The sequence below is a fragment of the Brachyistius frenatus genome, unplaced genomic scaffold, assembly GCF_029030835.1.
Source record: "Brachyistius frenatus isolate BFR_SWC_R1_liver_20210118 unplaced genomic scaffold, ASM2903083v1 Contig_23, whole genome shotgun sequence".
Lineage (NCBI taxonomy): Eukaryota > Metazoa > Chordata > Actinopteri > Embiotocidae > Brachyistius > Brachyistius frenatus.
The window spans coordinates 2,235,153-2,257,973 of record NW_027210622.1 but is presented as its reverse complement, the minus strand read 5'-3'; the positions used below and the strand labels follow the sequence as shown (position 1 = coordinate 2,257,973).

At 40.9% G+C, this 22,821-nt stretch overlaps 2 protein-coding genes across 2 annotated transcripts; both read right to left on the bottom strand.

The window, feature by feature from the left end:
- Nucleotides 1-331: 331 nt before the first annotated feature.
- LOC138620253 (volume-regulated anion channel subunit LRRC8E) lies at nt 332-4,420 on the bottom strand. The gene is made up of 2 exons (XM_069697274.1): nt 4,280-4,420; nt 332-2,835 (listed from the first exon to the last, which is right to left on the bottom strand). The coding sequence occupies exons 1-2, from the start codon at nt 4,418-4,420 to the stop codon at nt 547-549; spliced, it is 2,430 nt and encodes an 809-aa protein (XP_069553375.1). The 3' UTR covers nt 332-546.
- Nucleotides 4,421-6,765: 2,345 nt separating this feature from the next.
- On the bottom strand, nt 6,766-22,215 carry keap1b (kelch-like ECH-associated protein 1b). Its single transcript, XM_069697300.1, has 7 exons — nt 22,151-22,215; nt 17,727-19,074; nt 16,480-16,725; nt 14,056-14,732; nt 12,591-12,796; nt 10,736-10,912; nt 6,766-9,566 (listed from the first exon to the last, which is right to left on the bottom strand). The coding sequence occupies exons 2-7, from the start codon at nt 18,030-18,032 to the stop codon at nt 9,307-9,309; spliced, it is 1,872 nt and encodes a 623-aa protein (XP_069553401.1). The 5' UTR covers nt 18,033-19,074; nt 22,151-22,215; the 3' UTR covers nt 6,766-9,306.
- Nucleotides 22,216-22,821: the final 606 nt, after the last annotated feature.

Sequence of the window (22,821 nt, the reverse complement as noted above, 5' to 3'; positions counted from 1 at the left end):
CAACAGGATTCAGTGCAAAAATATCCAGTAAACAAAACATGAGTCAGAGTGAAAAAGCTGATCCAAAACATTTGAAGGTCAAAGCTTGCTCGCTGTTTGATTTGTGTATAGAGCTGAGCCCCTGTGTCATCCACACATCATGGTGATTTGACCCTAAGTTAGAATATCTCTTGTTAAGTTTTAGATTACTGAGTGATCTACACCAGTAAAACCAACTAGATAAAAATCAGGTTTTGTAAAAAATAAATGTAGTAATGTATTTACAGGATAACTATAAACTTTGTAAAATATCAATTTAAAAAAAGTTCTTATTTGTTAAATGTATATAAAACAAGTAAAAAAATTGTCATTGACACAGTTTTTAACACATTTCATTATAACGACTTGTAAATAAGTTCTAAAAGGTTTTTGTGGTCAGTTGTAGTTTTCCTTTTTGTTCTGTTTAATATTAAATATTTCACGTTCTCTTTTCTGCAGTTTGTCAGAACATAATCGACCACCATGCTGAGAAAAGACAAGTCCGTGACAATGTTGTGCTCTACAAACTCATTGTTGAGCCAACTTGCTTCGTACGTCTGATGGCAGCAGATCCAGCAGATTGTCCTCTACAATCAACCCATTGTGACTCAGCAGGGGACAGTCCCCAATCTCCAGCGGTAGAGACTCCAGACGGTTTCCTTTAATATCCAGCCGTACCAGCTGGGCCAGGTTGGCCACTCTAGAGCTAAGATATGACAGGCAGTTGTTCCCAAGAACCAATGTCTTTAGCCTTTTACAGGAAAACAGCTCCTCTGGCAGGGTCTCTAAAGAGTTGAAAGCTGCAGAGAAGAACTGGAGGCCCTGCAGGATGCTCACTTCAGAAGGCAGAGAGGTGAGCTGATTGTGGGAGATATCGAGGTGCCTGAGTTTGGTGCAGTAGAAGAGCCGCGAGGGAAGATTTCGCAGCCTGTTCCAGCTAACGTCCAGTGTCTCCAGAGTGTGCAGCTTACTGATATGATCGGGGATATAAGAGATTTTATTGTGCCACAGCCGCAGCGTCACTAAACGCTGGCAGTGCTGTAAGCTCAGAATCTCCTCCACAGTGGTGAGTTTGTTGTCCTTCAGGTCCAACTCCTGCAGATTGTTCAGGCTGAAGACAGCACTGGGGATGCGTTCCAACTCACAGCCCACTATGTCAAGTGAAACTAGGTTGGTTAACTTCTTCAGGCTGCTAAAAGCTTGGAGTTTGATCCCTTCGTTGTAGATGCACAACCGCTGCAGCTGCAACGCGACATCCCCGAGGCTGGGCGGGATCTTTGTGAGGTTGGAACGCAGAGTGATAACTCTCAAAGCTCTGAGCTCTCTAAAGGAATCAAGAGTGGCACTTTTGGACAACTCATTGGTTAAAGGACCATTGAGATGTAACGCCTCCAGGCCATGCAGGGTGTACATCCACACAGGGATCTCCTCCAAACTTTCAAAAGCTAGATGCAGAACCTTTAAATGTTCCTTGAGGTGGTTTAAGGCAGGCAGCTGGAGCTTTGCAAGGCAGTAGATCAGCGATAACTCCTGAAGAGATGCCAGCTTTGCCACACTAGGTGGGATGGTAACGTTGTTAACTTGCTCTAGTTTGAGTGACTCCACTTCAGGAATGTCAAAGACTGTGTCAGGAAGCCCTGGCAACATCAACAGGTGGAGCTCCAGCCGGTTACTGGAGTTCTTGGCAAGACGAGTGCGCAGCTTTTTGTCCGTCCACTCATAGTTGAGGTTAACCTGATGGAGGCGGCTCTCGCTGACTTCAGAAAGGAACACAGCAAACCTTTTAGAATAAAGAGCATCGTACTGGTCCACAAGGTGCAGGAGGAACGCAAAATCGTTCTTCATATCCGGTATATCGTTAATGCCTGTCTCCAGTCTGACCTGCTCAAAGGAGTACTCCTTCAGTGGTCGGTGGAAGAGCCAGTAGAGGGTGTAGATGCACAGAAGTCCATAAACTCCCACAAAGCAGATGTAGCAGTAGGCAAGCTTGGAGAAAAGATGGGCTTTGTTGTGGTTACAGCAATAGATATCAAAACCAGTCAGCTCAGGGGGAACGTAACAGCGCACAACTATCTCAATGTTTGGTACCAGCACTGCAGTGTAGATGATGATTAGAAGGAACTTGAAGACTTTCAGTGACGTTTGTAGCACATACATGACATACAAGATGTCGGCCTCCTCCACATGAGTCCGGAACTTCTTCACCTTTTCAAAAAGAGCTTTGGCCTGCTCTCCTTCCTTCTTATCCAACACAGAGGGGGCAGGCTGGGGCTCTGGGTTTTTCTTCTCTGGATTAGACTTAATAGAGGAGGATCGAAGAAGTCCTACAGTCTCCTCCTCATCAGCTTGCTTTTCTGCTGAATCCTTTAAAATGGTGTTCCTCCTCCAACTCACCAGCTTCTCCTCTCCTCTCTCCTCAGAAACCTCACTCAGGGCCCTCGTCGTCCAGGGCGAGTCAAAGCACTTCCCAAGAATGGTGACAAAGAGGTCTAGTTTAGAAGAAGTCCCTGGGAACTTGAACCAGAAGCTGCTTGCCACCATGAAGAGCATAGTGTGGATCACAACGAGGTATGGGAAGTACTTTGCATACCAGTGGACAAATCTCTCATAGCAGTAGTGGTTGACAAACACGTACTGGTGAATGTCCAAATTGTTCTTCCGGCCAAACACCTCCTGTATGATGGGGCTCGCGGGTCTGACCGGTGTGTGCTGCGACGTCTCGTTCTCCCTGTAGGTCCGGATGTGGCTGCAGTCGATTGCCTCTGGTGTTGGGCTGGTGAAGTGGCTGGGCAGACACGCAATCTTGTCCTGGGTGAGCTGTTTAAAATAGATGAAGGAGAGAATAAATGAGGTGGGAAGGAGGAAAAATAATCGAAAAGTGGGATGAAGCATTTTGCTAAAATCAACAACCAGTCTGTTATAACCCGCCTCTACCTGTCTAATGCTCAGCTTCAGTCTTCGCTCTCTCTGATTGTTGTCTGGAAACCCTGTTTACATCAAGGTTTGACCAATCAGCAACTAGCGGAGGTAGATGTGCGATGACGTTTAAGTAGTTACTACAATGGTGGCAGTGGCAGAGTTTTGGCAAATAAAATAGGGTATATGGTGGTCGATGCTGACTGGTTGAAGGCTGCTCCAATAGTTTCCAAATGAACCTGGGGGCTTCCCTCATTCAGATGTAAAAACTAGAAACAATCTTTAACAGAGCGTAGCCACATTCCTATATGCACCTTCATGTGTTTTAATAACAATACAAGAGTGAAGGCAGGGAGTAATCTGACATATATGGTTAGTTGTTATGTAGTTACGTAGAATATCACCAGTCTTATCCTTTGATTATGAAATCGATTTTTCTGAAAACTTACAGTCACAATATACTGAAAACATTTTGCATTGCAATTTAAACACAGTTTAATACCTTTTACATGGTCATACGAAAGGAATTACTTTTTCATTCTTTCTAACTTGTGTTAGAAATGTTTAGAGCTATTGAACTGGCCAGCTGACACCCTGTAATGAGCTAATGCTAATTTTTTTTTTTTCTCACAAATGCCAACTGCCTTGGTCTTTCATATTAAAATGACCTCATTCCAACCTTATTGCAGTGCAGTCCGTTTGATTTCTGTAAGCGACACTTCCTAATCCAGTTGAACTTGTACTGCCTGTAGGTGTAATGCCTCAGACAGGTAGCTCAGGGTCTAGTTTACTGGTCTTTTCACAGGTGTTTTCACTGTGCCGCTTCTCTGTTGTCAGTCTACGTGTGTCTTACTGAAGTTGAAGTGAGTAATAGATTGGACTGTGCATACTTCTTTTCTTGAAAAGAAAGCAACAACTGCCCTTACAAATATAGTGCAAACAAAAGACAGAAACAAGTAGTACAAGTTATTACATATGAATTCCTTAGCTTTTCTTCTGTGCTATTTTAACGTGACACATAAATGATAATCAGGGGGTGAGAGACACTTTAAGCAGCATGTTAGTGATCTGAATGTGCAGTAAGTGGGTCAGGAGAGTTAGTTCAGTTATAGTGTCTGTGTTTTTGCCTGACTTGGAGGTCAGATAATGAAGGAATTGCTGTAGCATTGAGAGAGAGAGAGGAGTGCGAGTGGGAACAAAGTTTTCCAGCAGGTTGTTCTGATTCACCACAATAGAGACAAATAGGTTATTAAGAATGATTACTTTGCTAAATTTGCTTCATTTCATAGCCTAACACATTTAAAAAACTTATGATCAAAAAGCAGCTGATCTGTAGACGCCTCACCTGCAAGGTGCACCCAAAGACTCCGATCATGAGCATAGCAATGCACAGGTACTCTGAGAAAACATCCCACCACGGTTTCAGGACCCGATACTTTGAGTTCTGCTCTGTGCCGAGGTTTCTGAATTCACCCACTGGGATCATCCTGGCTGCTGCTGCACGCTGATGAAAGAAAAGAGAGGCCTTGAACAGCGAGGCTGAAATAGACAGTGCAGTCTCAGGAGAACAGCTTGGCAAAGGTTTTAAAGTTATATGACACAAAAACACACATGATGTTGTCACATAGAGAAGCCTGCTCTGAGGGTAAATCTTTAGCTTTATTATATACAGTGTGACTACAAGCTTTAGGTATTTATGGCTTAAATGAATGATCGAGCAGTCTGCCACCGTACTGGATTAAAAGTGGACAAACTAGTCTGGCAACACGCTCTTATTTGCTTAGAGAGTTGTGGGAAACTTTATTTTATTTTTACTTAGATTAGTCTTATAGGTAAGAAAAACAATCACACAGGAACGCTCAACTCTCCAGTAAAACCACTGTATGAAAATCAGAATTGATTTCTTATTTAAATTGTTGAAAAGTGTTGCTGTGTTGTTAACAAACTTAACACAGGTAGGAAATCAACAGAGAACCTACTTTAGCAAACTTTAAGCCCAATTCTCATTATTCTTTTTTAACAGTGCCGTTTCTTTTTGATTAAAAGTGGCGTTTCAACATCTCATTATAAAAAGTATAGCCTACTGGAATTCGTAACAGTCTTATGTTCATAAAAACCGACGGTCCATTCACTTTAAAGTCTTGAAAGTAGTTTTAGTTCGTCTCAGAAGGGTCAGACCACACAACACTGTAAAATCAAGCGTCAGTCAGGTGGACTGAACTTACCTGCGTCCGAAGACGATCCACTGGTGTCCGGTGGGAATGTTTTTTTCATCACTGAAGTGGTGCGCACCGGTGTGAAGCCACCGAGGAACGGCACGACACATCCGGAATATACTTTCAAAATAAACGCACCTGAGGCAAGTCCGATCCACACTTATATGATCAGTAACTTTACGAAAAACCATACACAAAGGCCTTTTATGAAGGCCTCTGTAAAAAATAATAATACTTGAAACCTCATATCCTATTCCTACAGCTGCAATGTTTCTGGCGTTATTCTGTTACTTTGCTGAAAAACTTTGAAAAGTTGTAAAATATTAATTTTTCCCTTCTCTGGTCCTCTCTCTCTCTCTCTCTCTCTCTCTCGCTCACTCTCTCTTTCTTTAATCACTCTCATTTATATTTCTAATTTGTTAAGCTGTCTATGTTTGGCTGTGCAAACGCAACGTATTTAGTATACAGAATACTGGAGTATACAGAATACTAGGCAATATGTAAAGTACCTATCGCTCCAAATGTAAGATTTGACCTCATAAAATACCAGCCACTTGTTTTATGAAAACAGTAATGCGTTATTCAAAATAAGATTTTGTCCGCATCAGTATTTTCACACTGTGATGCAATTAATTCAATTGTTATTCATGGCCTGTTCACTGGGTGTCGCCGCGTTTATATTTAGAGTTCAGGTATACAGGTAGGAAGATCACTTACTGTTGTCACGTGTTTGACCCCAGAAGAGCAAAGTGTTTAGACCGCTGTGGCGCTTAAAGTTTGTTTGATGTGCTGTAAGTTTTGTGTTGATTCAAACTGCACATTTCTGAAGTGTGGAAACAATAAAAAAAAAAAAAAAAAAGTGATTATCACTCTGTTCGTGAAGGAGCAGCCTGCAGATTGTTTACAAAATGACGCACAGCAGCAAGTAACACCAAACAGAGAAGAGCGTCAGTCAGGTAAGTCCTGGGTTAGACATCTCGGTTGCTTTAAGTAATGGACTCAACTCCTACCTTTATTTATTTTCATGTTGAATCACTATTTTAATGCTGTTTTACTGTGGGCTATGGTGTAAGAAGGAGCAACAGAGGGTCTGCCCAGCATATTTAAGAGCCTATAAATGCCTAAACTCTATAATTACAGTTGTGTAAATGAATCTGTGAAAGCTCTTTTCTCTTATAAGGCACAGATGTTACAATTCAAATGGTTTATTTTTAAAACAACAATATATATATATATATATAAAATATATATATATATATATATATATATATAAAATATATATATATATATATTCTTTGTTCAGGTCGTGGCCTCTCTGTGTTTAGGCGAGATTATGTCTTCCTATTCTTGTAAATCCACATAATCAGGGAAGTTTTCCTCTTGGATGATATAATGATGGTCTACCTCTTCCACCTGCCAGGGTTAGCCAGGAAATTAGATGTGTGGGCAGTTTTCATGGGTGGTCGATTAATGACACACTTGCCACAAGTTTACGGTGTCTAAAAACACATTGAAAAAGAACATAAAGAAAAATGTAACTTTAACAACAAGGTATCTTTTGTCACTGAACTGTTCAATGGAGGTTTTGTTTAGAATAAAGGAGAATAACTCCCTCTGGTGGTTATTGCTGCTCTGAAAACCTGCATAAACATACATTTATTGTCAGAGCTACATTACTTAACACACAAAAAAAAATCTACAGATCAGAACAAAATAATTAGTACATGACTACAGCAGTACAATAAACATATTTTACTTTACAATGTATTATTGTACAGGGTATTTTTTTGCTGGAAAATAATGTACAAAGCAGACCTTAAATATTCAAATTTCCTTTCCAACTACTGACTGGACAGGAATAAAAAGTCCCTTCTGAGGTGAAGTGTTTTCTTTTCTTTTCTTTTGTTTTTTTTTTTTTTTTTTTAACAAACATCCAAAATTAGCATTAACAGGCATGTCTACTCAGTTACAATGCATGCTAGTTATTAAAAAACACTACACCAGAGTCCAATTCAATACAAAGCTGATGTCAGTTTAGAGAAACAAGAAAAACCAAAAAAAAAAAGGATCTGAACAAATAAATAAAAAAAGTGAGCTATGAAATTCTGTACAAGACTTCTTAGAATATCAATGTACAAAACATCACTTAAAAACCTTTGTAGCTTAAATTGCTGTTACAAATACACTTCTTTAAGCAAGTTCTTGACATTTGAACACTAATGCACAAACATGGTCACTTCTGTTTCTGAGGTCTCGTGGATGTGAAAACCAAAAAAGTCAACTGCAGGTGGGAGGCTGGTCAGTAATTAGTGTTGTTTTTTTAAAAAATTTATTTATAGAAAACACATTCGGTGAGATGTTTGAATCTGAGTTTTTAAATGCTACAGTATCCCGTGTCCTCTAAACACAGTCAAAACTTGTTTCTTTATTCTGCTGGCGCTCCTCACACTAATCACACCAGACGACTCTCTAAGAGCCTGAGAAGAGGCGACACTCAACATGTTGCACACATCTTTTCCGAAAATTTCACATTTTATGAACTCACCAGTGACTATTAGGGACAGGACACATCTCTTATCATGCAGTTACTACGTCTCTTGTATCAATGAGAAAAAAAAACATTTGTATGAATAGATTCGTTCTTTAGAAATTTCAACTTGTATCACTCTTAACTTAAGATCTTACATCACCATGTTATGGCGCTGCTTGGAAAATGTTCACACTCATGCAACTTCTTTGGGTTGTTGTCCAGGTGAATATATTTTATACCCAACAATGTAACACCACCTGCTATTAAAGGAATAAACACCCAGTTGCCAGTTTATTATCAGACAAATCTATCTTAAAAACTAATGCAGCCTAAGGCCACAGTCCTGCAATAAATCTTCATTAAGTTTATAATGTGTGATTTCTTTTGGAACTATTTTAGAAAAGAAAGTGGTAAATCAACTTTACAATCATGTTGAAGGCTGCAGATGGTGGTGCTGTTGAAATGTACTATGTTATAGTTAATCTTCCAATTTATATCAATCAAAACCAGCTAAATAACAAGAGCACCTGTGAGGTATAGTGAATAAACTGTGTAAACAAAGAAAATACATTTTAACCATCATGAAAGTAAAATGTATTGCACGACTGTTGTATTAGTCTGTTAGATCTAGCTGGGTGTACTTAATAAACTGGCAACTGAATGTCACTGTTCCCTTGACTGCCTTTTTCCCATTTTAGTCAGAAGCCAGAAGTTTTTATTTGGAATCTAAATCCCCTCTTTCACCACTTCTCTGGTACACTCCAACGACTCCAGATACTGCTGAGTTTGGTTCTAAAGTGTGAAGTTCTTTTCCGTTTTACTCTTAGATGCTGATTTTGTGAGTGACACTTTGAACCAGTGGAAGATGTAAGTTAACCTCACTAAAAAAGAAGTTAAGAGAGGTTTTTGAAAAACAATATGCAAGAAAAAAAAAAGTCATTGTTGTGTATGAGCTTCATTTTATGGCTGTCTGGGTTAAACTCACACCATACAGTGACTCAGTCTCCACCCCTCCAACAGAAACACCTCAACACAATATACTGATGTAGGCATTGCAATGGCACTTTAAACCGTTCTGCCTACACTGACAAATGCTACTTTTTTGTCTTGGTCATTTGAAGTACTACCCTCTCTTATCAGATTTAACTTTAGCTCTTTAAAAAAAACAGAGTCCGTAGTGACTCTTTGAGCCAATAATCTGACCTTTTTAGGAAGCAGCCCTTTTCTTAAACCTGGTAAATGGTGGTCTGACTGAGAGCTTTAAATGCCAGATCTGACCACACAGACAGACTGATGTCAGACAGATTTGGCTGGACACAATCTACCACAAAGAAATGATCAGGTGCTGGAAATCGACAGTTTGGGGTCAGATGTGATTGGAATTATTCGGTGCCGATACTCTGCTTAAATTACTTGTATAGTTGAGTATCAGCACTGCACTTTTAAATTCAAATGCTACTAATGTTTTTTAATCTGTGGAATCAGTGAGGCAGCGCGTGGAGTTTCAGCTTAGCTCTGCTCTGTCTCTGTTCACGTGTGAGTGTCCTTATTTTTGATTTGGGAGGACAGAGTTGAGTGTGTGTGTGTGTGTGTGTGTGTGTGTGTGACACGGTCTAGCGATGAGCTTCATGTGCCTTCGCCGAAGGACCCGCTGTGCCGCTGACTGTGATGGAAATCAGAGTTGGCTGACTGAGAGGCCGGTGAAGCTGCACCACTCTCCCTCTCAGACCTCTGACACTGTGGCAGGTCCTTTTGGCAGGGCTCCATGGTAACGGCCACACCCACACCGCTCCGCCCTGAGGTCATGTGTGTCACCTCCGACCAGGTGTCCTTCTCTGGGTCGTAACTCTCCACACTGTCCAGGAAAGTGTTGCCATCGTAACCTCCTGTAACCACAATGTTTTGTCAGGGATTGTGCACCGACGCTGTTCATAAAAACTTGTCAAACACAGACCAATGTAAGCAATAGCATTATTAGTGGCTACGTTGTGTGTACCAGCTCCCGGGACATGAATGGATACATATATGGATGTTTATTAGTGACAAGGGGTAAATTATCCTCAGAAATTGTCAGTCATAATGACTCGTGCCTCACAGTTTAAAAACCTCTGGCCTAAAGGGACATGTAATTGGAGTTGAACTAGAATTCATGTTTTCATCACAATGTTAAAATCAGCTCATCATTAATTTGGCTTAAAGTACAAGGATCAACATATGATAGACCCAGTATAATATTTATATTTAATATTGTGCCATGTTTGACTAACAGTTTAACTATGAAAACAGAAAATTCCTCATTCTTTTTTTTAATATAAAAAGTCTTGTAGGTTCACCATTCTTGGAACATGGACCATGTTTAGTACAAACTGAAAACAGACTTCAACAAATAAGAAAACTCTTGTATTTCTTCATGAATGACATCTTTATCTCCACAAAATTAAACTATAAATGCCTCTACAAGAATATTTTCCAGAATATTAGGAACAAATGTATAAAGTTAGTTGACTTAACATCAGTTAGTTGTTCACCATCCTAATGTCCAAAATGTAAGTGCTGCATTTATGAGACTACAATGTTCCTGCAGCACAGATTAGCAAGAAAAAGTGAGTCATCCCTTTGGAATTACCAGCATTTCTAAACTTTATCAAATCATTCGTGGCATATATGAACAGATAACAGATACTTTAAACTAACTCACAAATCACATTCACAATTACCCCAAGGCCAGTGAAAACAGCAAACTGGAGTCTGGAATAATGAATGCGAGAGCAACTCTGACTCATAGAAAACAGTCAAACATTTTTGATTTAGCAATTTTCAAGAACCATCTGCTCTGGAAAAAGATATCTTGGAAGACTACTGTCTACTTTCTCTAGAAGTGAGCGTCTCTACTTTTGATTTAGATGAAAAAGATGCAGAAATGTATTTATTTCCAAAGGATTTGCACCCTCTGATTGTAAATGGAATTAAATGTATTTTACAGGATAACAATACAATAACCACAGTGTAAGTTATACAGTACTTTAGTTTGCTATCTAGTTACATGACCACTCACCCAGTACATAGATGCGTCCGTGTAGTGCAGTGACTCCCAGAGCACTGCGTCTGTGCCTCATGGAGGCAGTAAAGCTCCACGCATCAGTTTCCACATCGTAGCGCTCCACTGTGTTCAGCTGGTTGGTGCCATCGTATCCGCCCATCACAAAGATGTGGTTGCCCAGAGCGCACACACCTAAAACCATCAAAGGTTAGTTTATTTCTATTTTCGATTACTTCATATAGACATTGGCACAATCCTGTAGCAGAGTTGGCAAAATTGCTACACGATACTCATACAGAATAAAATATGAACCTGTCTCCTGCTAGGACTTCGCCTGGCTCTGCCAGACTATTCCTTGTAGCTTCAGTTTTTTTTGACTGTGATGCATTCGGGTCGGAGTATGCCAGGCTAGCTATGACTGCCAAATTAGTCAAAAATAATACTGATAAAAGTGTATTTATACAGTTGTAGCGAACCCGCTTTGAAGTATCCTTCTCAAAGTGCCAGAACCACATGTCCTCCTCAGTTATCTAATTTGACCCTGGATGTACCTTTCCCAATTCTCAACCCCCACGTCATGATGTAACATGTGAACTTTTGTTAAACTGCTCTGGCCCTTCTTTATTACCTCATAAAAAACCCATACCTTCTGCCACATGTGCCGATATCCACACCCTTTTAGGTGTATAAAACCGGTCACTATGGAGACAACATCCTGCCAGCTGAAAACCACAGGACATCCCTTTTAATCCCGTTTTGGGTACCTCACGGACTATAAGAACTAAATATGGACTTTGTGATTCCTAACTATGTACCCTGCTATAATGTACTCTGATGATTCTGCTTCTGTTCTGTATCACAAACTATGACTTTACGTGAATATGCGGCAACTCTCTCTACTCGTCTATGTCTCTCACCCCTCTCGCTCACTCTTCTCCGCCCTCCTTCACCTCTCTGAGTAATTAGGTAGAATGACCTTATCGTTTAAAATCTGATCTGTGTTGTAATGATATATCTCATCTTACGCTGGTGAAAGGAAATAAGGGACTTCTTTTATATATAGTTTGAATCAAATCGTGCTAAACGTGGGCCCTCATGACGCCCCCTCCTCATGACGCCCCTCCTCATGACACTCCCTCTTGTCCCCCTGAGACAGGGTATGGATAAGGTGAAATTCAACACCCTGATCCTTGCCCATCATCTTCAGCTTAAAAGAGGGAGACTCCAGCTGATCATTCAGATTCAGATTCATTTTTTTAGTTTTGTTTGAGATTTGATTTTTCTTTTGGACCATTTAGGTTCGCTTTAGTTTTCGTTCTTCTTAGAGTATCTGGAGCTCTACAGCTATCAGTTTCTCGTTAAAAGATAAATGATGAGTAAAGTTTGTCCTTTGAGCTAGCTACGTCTCAAATGTGGTCACTACTGCACAGACTCTGTTTGCAAATGACGACACCAGCTTCGCATTTCAAACTATTTGGACTTATTTGGGTAGCTGTCATGTCGTCTGTCTTTATTCGCAGTCTTTGGATGTGCATAGTAAAATCAAAAGTTTTTCTCTCTTTAGCTGGTTTTAAGGTTTTCAGTTTTATCTTTGCTTTGTGGTTTAACATGGAACCAAAGGTTTCTGGCAGGAATTATTTCAGTGGCATTACAGGTACAAGGCTTAGATGGGTAGCAGCATGTCTTGTGTGGTTTAAATACCCTTTGATCTTACTAACACAGTTTGAAAGGCTTGCTGAAGCAGAAGAAAGACCTTGTTTACATTTTTAAAAACAGATGAAAACTCAATCAATTGTGTAACTTTCCAAGCTTACTCTTCTACACAAAGACAAGTTTATCATTAGAAAGCAGCTTTCCGTTTCTCCCTTACCAGCTCCAGAGCGCACAGTGTTCATGGGGGCCATGGTCTTCCACTCGTCCCTCTCAGGGTTGTAGCACTCACAGGAGCTGAGCCGGTTGGCCCCGTCGAACCCCCCCACAGCATAAAGCAGCCGGTTGATGACCGCCACACCGACACCGATACGCCGGGTTAACATTGGGGCTACCAGCTGCCACTGGTCTCTTTCCGGATCATACCTGCAGAGAACCAACACAGATAAATGAGTATATTTTTACCTTTTATATATATCAAGGTTTTAGTTTTTTTTTTTCTTGCCAACCAATAAGTTCCAAAATTATCTGAACGCAGGTTAAATGAACCAGCAGGTTAAATTAACTGTGCAGCAAGGGTTCATTGTTTTCAAATCACAGTATCTGTAGTTACAGAAAGTGTTTTTTCTAAATGCCATTTTGTGAGAACTCGAGACAGGTTTGACAGGTTCCTCTTTTGCTGAGATTTTGGTTTGCCTGGTTAATATTTTCTGTTTGAAAGACAAAGCCAGCGTTAGGGTAAATTTTCAGCCCTGAGTTAAGATGACTTACATGATTCACTGTATTATAGACAACCTGACTGGTTAGTAATTGTGCCACAGGTCTATGTCTTGGTTAAAGTCAGACCTAAGCAGCACGGCAGATAAATTAGACACTTGTTGTGGGACATGTCAATGGGCTGGGTGCTTCAAACCCTCCAGCCTTTTATTGTGCATTAAAATTTATGTTGCAGCTTGCTCACTGTCCAGACCAACAGTTACATGAGCTGAGCAAACAATAAAATAATTTGTACAGGCGTAAACTGGGTTTCTCAGGTTGGAATTATCTCAAGATTTGTTTTTAAGCAGCGCCAGAAATAATAGACAAACTCTTTTTAAATTGGTGATGCAACAAATAATAAAAGCGTTTCCTTCAGACAGGGGATGTGAAAAAAACTAAACAAAACAATGGAAACTTCCCCATTTTATTTTTAGCTATCACTAGGTTTTATGACACTAAAATATTTCCCCATCAATTAATGATCCTCATAGCTGCTTTGTACAAACTAAAAATAAACAGTTAATTTCCAGGAAGTTATCTTATTCCTTTTCTGGAGTCACGCATTGACTAAATTCATTAAACAGACCAAAGCAGAAGTCTGTACTATCTGTCTTCTGCTAGGCTTTAGTCACATATTGTATCTTTACTTTATTATTCAATCAATAGATTAAGGCGAACCACAGAAATATAAACATGATTGACAAATCATCCTACGTCCGTAGGCTTCAAATTAAAGTACACCTGCAGCACATTAAAACAGACATACCTGCTGTTATTATGTACAATCAACCCGACAGAGGTCATTCAGACAATAATTATTGGCAGGATGAATATAGCGTAGACTTAGGTCTTGTCAGAGGAAATGTTGAAAATAGTAAAAAACCTAAAATAATGTTTGCTTCCTCTATTCAATTCTCAGGAATTACCTTTCCACACTGTTATGATGAATGCACCCATGTGATCCGCCAACTGCATATATCATGCCATCGATGACACCGACTCCGATGCGGTTCCTGGGCACGCTCATCGGTGCACACGGCAGCCAGCAGTTGTTCATGGGGTTGTAGCAGTCCAAAGCATTCGAGTCCATGTTGCCATCAGGTGCGTTGTTTCTTCCACCAACAGCGTAGAAAAGCCCACTGATTACACAGGCGGCCAGGCCACTGCGGGGTACCTGCAGGTCAGCAAGCCTCAGCCAGGAACCTGTACAGGGATTGTAGGCCTCCAGGTAGCTAAGTGACTGACGGAAATAACCACCTGCTGTATAGATGAGCTGCGGCACCTTGGGAGTTCTGCAAGAAATGACTTTGGTGGGTTTGTGGAGGGTGAGGTCCTGGAAGATCTGGGCTAGGTAGTCTTTACACTGTGGGTCCCAGTCCAGTGACTGGAGCTGGGCCTGCAGGAAGTTGGGGGTGAGGGAATGGCAGCGGACAGCCTGGAGTAAGGCTTGGACGTACGGTCTGCGGTTCTCCCGGTCGTAGCGGACCCAGGCCACACACGCCTGGAAGACTTCGGACTCACAGCGCACATTGAGCTCATCACGGCTGATGAGGGTGACCAGCTGGCAGTGGGACAGATTGAAGAACTCCTCCTGGGTTGCTACCTGGAAGCAGGAGTAGGCATTTGAAATAACTTTGTATCATCATGAAGAAGTGCTGTGTTCTGATTAATTAAATACATAGAAGGACCTAAATCTAGACATGGACCAGTCTATCTGGTGTTAGACTGGACTCCAAACAACAATGTTGCAGAGACAGTTCAGGGTAGGGCTGCATCTAAAGATTACTTTAGAAGTCAATCAGATGTTAAGTTTCCCAATTGAGTCACCATTTAACTTGTAAAATATCCCAAACTAGCAAAACATTAACACAATTTCCCAAAAGCCAAAGTTTTCACAAAGCTTTTTTTGTCTGAGTTAAAGTCCAAAATCTACAGATATTCAGTTTATTATCTCATACGCTGAAGAGCGGCAGCAAATCCTCCTAACTGAGAAGCTGGAAGAAACACAATGTGACCATTTTCTGTTCCAAAATAGATACAGATTCATACCAACTAATAGATTAACTAACTAATTATTTCAATGCCATTTGTGTAGTGCTTCTTTTGATCAAATATAGCACAATGTCCAGTAAACAGTAACTGAATACCGTTTAAATAAATCCAACACAAAATCTGTGGCAGATTGGCCAAATGTTAAGATGATTTGGGAGACTATGCAGTAACAAGATGTTTTATTTAGACTAATACAGAAGCTAAACACCAAGGAAACCTTGCTTCCTGCCCTGACAGTCATAATATATTTTAAACCAAACCTTTAGAGAGGCACACATGTATCAGACATTATACCATCTGTATGTCATTATCCTTTAAACATTTTACAGTGCTCTTCTTCTCTGGGTTTATCTTATTTCTTGATAAAAACAGATATAAAAAGACATGACACCAAACTACTGACAGCCATGTGACACATCTTTTACTCCTGACCTGCCTTCGCTTGTCCATCTCATCAGCTTATCAGGGATCAGTATTAACTGTCCTTTTTTTTTTTTTTTTCCCTTTTGTGGACGTACTGCATTGTGTGCTGCATTGTACCGTCGTCTATTGCAGTCAGGATGGCCGTGACCACAAGTAAACCCACACATTTGTCATCACAGCTCGTAGCTTGTATTCTCATCGCACCGAGCCACAGGTGTGAAGCAGAAAAGTCAGCCAGCGGAAACAACAAACAGCCTTTACTTACAACACCAAACACTTCACTCGCAAATACCGTGGTTAAAAAAAAACGTACTTTACAGTGAAGCTCAGTTTTTACTTTAGTAACAAACTGCAAATACAATTATAAAGTATTATTATTAATCCATATCATTTTTAAATTTCATGAGAATTACTTCAGCTGCTAAAACTTAATTGTCTTCACATTAAGAGAAACTAATGTTTTCTTGCTGACTGGCCAAATCTTTGATTTAAAAATAACTGGGACTGATAGCACTCAAACGTCACCATACCACAGCAGTGAATAGCATCTAATTAATACCATTAAAATGTATTGTTCACTTATTTGCCACTAAGGACCAACTACATTTGTGGAAGGAGTAGCTCTTACTGTCATATGTACTTGGCAAAGCCCTACTGATGGCAATTCTGTTCATACCAACAGGCAGCTCACCAACTAGTGAGTATAGTCTGATTGAATACATAATGTGAAGGCACTTTGCTGCATGTCAAATATCTCCTCTCACTCTCCTGACATTTCCTGTCTGTTTCTACGACGTCAGATATTAAGTGAAGGCAAAAAATACCAAAAAAAACAGACAGAGCAGCATTCCTTAGAAATGCTGTTTACGCGTTACCTGGCTGAAGTTCATGTAGATGTATTCTCTGGCCTTCTGGTGGAGCTCTGTGCAGCTTATCTGCTCGGCGAAGCTGGCGATGCCAATGGCGTTGCTGGGGTCAAGCTGCTGGACGAGGAAATCGCAGCAGGCCTTGACCACGCTGTCTATCTGGTACATGACTGCACCATTCATCACGTGGATTACACACTTCTCACCCACAGAGATGCTGGCTGTGTAGGCAAACTCGATCAGTCTGTCCATAACCTGAATGTGATGGTGAGAGGGACAAAGGACGAGGGAGGGGTGAAGGCAACTGTGCAAAAGTAGGGCATTTTCATTTATCAGGCATCTAAGCTGCAAGATGGACGAAACAGCTGATCAGTCCTACAAATTTATTCAGCCTGGCAAAACAACCCCAAACACACAGCCAACACACAATAAAGAGCTGCCTTTAGCCACAAGAAGAACAAGGAGCCCTGCTACCAATGTTATGGCCCCCACAACATCATGGAGTCAGTCTGGGATTAACATGAAAGGACAAGGCACTGAGGGACAGCCTGAATCTACAGAGGAACTGTCTGAAGTTCTCCAAGATGCTTGGATCGATCTACCTGCCAAGTACCTTAAAAAACTGCCCAAGTTCTCCAAGAAGAGTTGCATGCAGAAACTCATGCAGTTTAGAGGGGGAGAGTGGAACCTGGGTTATTTTCTGTAGCTACATTCCCGATGTCCCCTAAACCCCTCACATACAGACTATCATTAGACGCTACGATTTACTGATATGAGCTGCCCAAATAGAGCCTCCGTACTAAAAATGCTGCACACTCAATATTAATTTGTTTTTCTTTTTTCCATTTACTGCACTTTGTATAAAGTTAAGCGATAAATCTAAAATAGTTATGCTATTACTTTTGAAAATGTTCTTACTTTACTCTTTCACAGTGCAGAATATAATTCTAAACTACTAATATACCAGTCCAATTTCTTTAATACATCTGTGTCATCATCTGAGACTGCATTCAGAAACTTCTATGTCATACCAAACCAAAGCAATAATTCAAATGGTTTCAAAATTACATTTCCCATAAACCATCCCCGTCTTTATTGTAAGGATGGTGCTGGTTTATGTTAGAAGTATAGTGAATCTTTTCCAGTTGTGGCTGTTACACAATCATGTAAGCATGGCATAGTAGATGTGCGAATGGAATTGTATGTCAAATTATATAAAGGAAATATCTTGTCAGAAAAGAAGACATCTGACTAACCCTGGGATGAATCCCTTCAATGGGCACCAACTCCACGCCGCACTCCTTCAGGCCGTTGGTGAACATGGCCCGGAAGACCGGGGATGAGGAGGCCAGCACCACCTTGTGAGCCACGAAGTCCACCGCCTCCAGGTCCTTGTAGCGCACACGCAGCGTGACGTCGCACAGCTGACGCTCCAGACGCAGCTCGTTCATGATGGCGAAAGCGGCCGATGTGTGGCTCTCCAGCGTGTAGCTGAAGACGCAGTGTCCGTTGCGCGTGGATGGAGTCACCAGCGCTTTGCATTCTGTCAGGCACTCTGTCATTTCCTACACTATCTCCTCCTCCTCAGTCTCTTCCTCAAGAACAGTGGACAGCGTTATGGGGCATCCTTGCACCACGTGCAGGCATGGGTAAAACAAAAGTTGAAACTAAGGAACTTGCCTACACAAAAAGCTCCAGGCTCTCCTGAGTATGCCTGAATTTTGTCGAAGTTACAGTGTGTCGTCTTGATTTATGAAGACATGAGGATGTCCTTGCTCTATTCAGCACTTGAGTCCTGTCAGACTGCTTATTACGGCATTACTAGAGACTTGTATGCGAGCTGCCACTCATGGCTGGGAACACCCATACGTGTTGCCGTTCCAACATATTGAAGATGTTTTAGTTACGGATTCCTCTGGCTTTGTCCGAGTGTTACTTTTGCAGACCAGCATTAGATAATAAGAGACAAAAGAATGTTTCATGAAAGGGAGCTCTTTCACCTCAACTGTTTGTGTTGGCAACGCAGCTGTGCTTCTTTCCACTCTTCGGCGATGCCAATGAAAACTTGTCAATCATTCCTGATAATGAAAACAGTCCACTACATTATAGGATGTCTCGCTTTTTAAAATTATTATTATTTTATTTTTTTTTAATAGTTTTTTTAGGCTAAATTTATTTAGATTGTGAAAATCAATGAAGCAATTTATCAGATACCCCCAAAGTAAAAAGTAAACACTTGCGAGACTCACCAATAGAGCACGTCAGTTATGCATATTGATTCATCTAAAAGGAGGGAGAAAAAAAGTCTAATTTATTGCTTCATTATGAAAAGAGGTAATGAATAAAACAATTTGAAGAGCTATACGTCTGCTGGAAATGCAGTCACATGCTGTTAATGAGGCAGTTGAAGGCTTGTTGACTCTGAAAGTGCAAAACGAGGGTCAAGTGCCAAAAGTATCATGTGTAAGTTGGAGCCGCCAAGGAATGGAGGAGGTGGGAGTTGTCTGATGGCTTTCTGCGGAGATGTCTTCCTTGAGGTTGTGCAGCTTCAGGAATTTGTTTGCACCGCTGTGTTTACTCAGAAGCAGTCAGTTCAGCTGACAACTGGAAAGAAAGAGAGATAGAACATGCATTTGTATGTATATATTCATAAATTCTATCACCATTTTACAATGTGTGCACAAATCAATGCAGACAAACACATCCTGTATAAGAAGCAGCTCAGCAGCAGTCTGTCCATAATCTTACACAATAAAGGTTTATCAGTGCAAAAATACAGCATGTCCTATCTGCCCTTGTGCACGTTCACACCCATGGTGTATTTTTCCTCATGCAGTTCACTGGGGTCATGGCTTCCTCCTTGAAATGATGAGGATACTCCTTTAGTCAACGGAACGCATTAAAAACAAGCAAAAGAAGAAAAAAAACATCCTCTGTTTTTGTCTCATAAGAAGATTCAATCTCACGCTCCAATCGTGTAAAAAGAAGCTTAACAAACTTGTTGCGGTACAACTGAAGAGCTTAAAAATGTTGGCAAAAAAAGTACAAATATGGGCATAAGTGAGGGAGTAAGGAACAGAGAGGAAGTCATGTCCGTTTTGAAGGACAATGCTGTGACTTAAATTAGGCTTGAATTTAGCTGGCTGGCGTGACTGTGTCCTGTGACCAATCCAGCCGGGGGCTGGACCAGAGGGAACGGTTTGTACTCCAGCCAACACAGCCCAAGACCACTCTCACCGATTCTTTAAGCATGCAACAATTTAAACAAAATTGAACTCTTTTTACTGTGTGTGGGGAAATCCACTGCAGCTCTGCAGCAGACCGGTTTGGAAATGAATACTTCAACAGGGAATATGTGGACTCGGGTCAATAGAGAAGAACACTGACACTGCTGCACACCATTAGGCTGATCGAGAGGGGATGCTGCAAAATTAAAGCCTCACTTTCCCGTGTCATTACAACTTCTTCTTTCCAGAATATGAACAGTAACAATAACAGCAACACACAGCACAAAGAACAGTTAAGAGTTACTCAGCAACAATGTCGCTGTGAGTGTTCGGTTATATAACAAAGTACGGATAAGTTGTGCGCACACACTAATCATTACCTGAAGTGGTGATAAGAAGCCACATTTTATGGCCTTCCTAACTGCCAATCAGGAAACAGGTGACGAAATATGTTTCTTGTCTGATCAACAAAATTCGTCAGTGGGCGTCATAGAGCTCATCACGAGCCAGTCAGGCAGTTAAGCAGGCTGTAATATGAAACACAGCACTTTCGATTTATTGCTTTTCCCCCACCAAGTTTCTAGGTAAAATAGTTTCACAGGAGAACACGATTGCTCAACTCATTCACTCTCCAAGACAGACAAAACCTGATCATCGACAAACAGGCTCCCTGAGTCGAAGTCTGTACCTGCTGCTTGTTGCTGGCATTTGATCAATAAATAAACAGGGAAAGTTTTGCATCGGACAAAAGCTGACAAAACTAGCCTGCTTGTTAAGGCACAGGCTAATATAATTTTGTCTGAACTACCCAAAGGAGAAAATATTTGTAATCCATGAGAGCTGAAACATGGTGGAATTATCAATTGACAGAAGATTTATGAATTTTGGTACGGTTTCATTGTTTAAATCATTTTTCTAACTAAATTTAAACAACTGAATCTTTTTTTTTTTTTTTTTTTTACACCGTGTACCACAGTGAACTGACTTTTGTTGTGGATTTGGACAGTTTTTAGCCAAAACAAAGTTCCCCGAATGCATCATTCACTCCTGGATTATGGGAAGTCCTGAATTTTTACATTCCATAAAGTAAATAACTGCAACTAACAATTATAAATTTATTTGCAATTTTTTTTCCACTGTTGAGAGATAAATGTCCTTCCCAAAGTGACATATTTAAATGAATATCTTTGGCAAATCAGAGCTTATTATGTGGATATAAAACAGTGATGTTGACAGGAGGCAAAAGCAGTACTCTAAATGAAGATCTTTTGAAGCAGAAAATATTTGGTATAACTACTTGACCAATAAATAAGTGTGATACATTTTCTCTCAACCTTGTAACCTCATAATAGACCAATAGTATATAATAGTTGCTTAATCTACTCAATAATTTGCAGGTTTAATTGGTAATTGCACAAATCTTTAGTTGCAGTTTTAAACTTGACAAAAATGTAGATTAATGATGAATAAAGTGTGGACATCAGTGTCTGCAGTCTAACCACTGACCCATACATAGTGTGACAATTATGAGACTGAACTAAGGACCCCTGATGGACCCTGCACCTCAGTTTGGGAACCACCCTTCAGGCCTGAAATTGTTGGATGCCATTCAGCAGGAACTGCACAACAACTGGAGTGACTCAAACAAGTTTAGTCTGAGTTATACTTGCAGCGGCATCAGCGGTTATGAGGCTACAAAGCTGGTGTTACACCGTATTTGGTGACCCATAAAATTCAGGGACCTCCCGGGTTGTTTCGGTTGAGGTATGAGAAGTTGGGGTTAGAGGAGATCAGGGCAGGTCGCTTACTCTGAAAGAGACGCAGGTTTTGGTGAAACATCGGGGGGGGGGGGAAACGAGGACGAGCCAAGAGCGAATCAAACACTCATCAGTGTTCAGCGTGTTTCATGAGCATTTTGGCACCGAGCTTTTTCCTCGGTGACTCATCGTGAACTCTTGACCGAGCAAACTGTGGAACTGGATGTACCAAAACATGACCCAGAAGTGAAGCCAGTCCTTACATAAACCCAGATGCAATTAGATTTCCGCGCCATCTACCTGACACGAAGAGCTTCCACACAAAGCGCCGCGATCGTTTCTGAGCTTGTTTTTGATCCAAATAATCCACAGAGGCGGCGTGCGAAGGCAAAAACACACGAAGCAGAACCCTGTGTTTTGGTTTGCGACGGGACCGGACTGAGGGGGGTCCCATGATATTAAAAAAAAAACAAAAAAAACAGCACAAATAACAAGTTAAACGTTTCGGAAATAGAGCTGACAGCAAAATAGGTTCCTAATAATAGACAGTGGAGTAACGGCTGTGAGCCGATCCCAGCACAAACATGCTAACAGAGCGCTATCTAGACCCGCTCCTACTATCGGCCACCTAAATCTACACACATATTTCGGAATAATCATGACTGATCGCAGAAATTTGTAATAAAATAAACTCACGTAGTCGAGCTCAATTCCTCCATCGCCGTCTCTCGAGCTGTGCGCCACAGAGGAAGGAGGGGGGAGGGAGGGGGGAGGGAGGGAGAGAGGGAGGGGGGGGAAAGCTGTAACTCACCGTGACTAAGCATTGTATCGGGCTCACTCTCGCCTTCACAATAAGAGTCCGCCTCCAAAGCGCTGGAGCCGCCTCCGTTGACGTGTAACGGTGGAGAAACGCGCCCCGAGGGAGGCCGCTCTTATTGAGAAGGAGCTCTCAGAGTGAAGGAAACGCAGGGCCAGTTGTTGGCAGGTTGCCCAAAAAACTGAGGTGCCGATCAAATCTGTTTTTTAAATTTTATTTTTTATTTTTTATAGCTAATAGAAACTATACACTAGTGAAATGTGTCTGCTATAGTTTTATAACAACTTGAGAAGAATATCACGTCATGGAAAGTAAAGTTAAATCTAAAAAAAACAACAACAACAACCCAGGAACACCACTTTCAAGCAATGTGAATAAATGTTGAAACCTCAAATGGGAAATTATTACAACTGCAAATTTTGTATTATGAAATGATATAATGTAAAACAAAAACATGGCTAGAATTACCCTCAAATTACCCGACAACCCAAACTGCTTCCTTGTTTCTTGGTGCTGCTCAACTGGCTTCCCAAGCCTCCGCTAAAAGTGT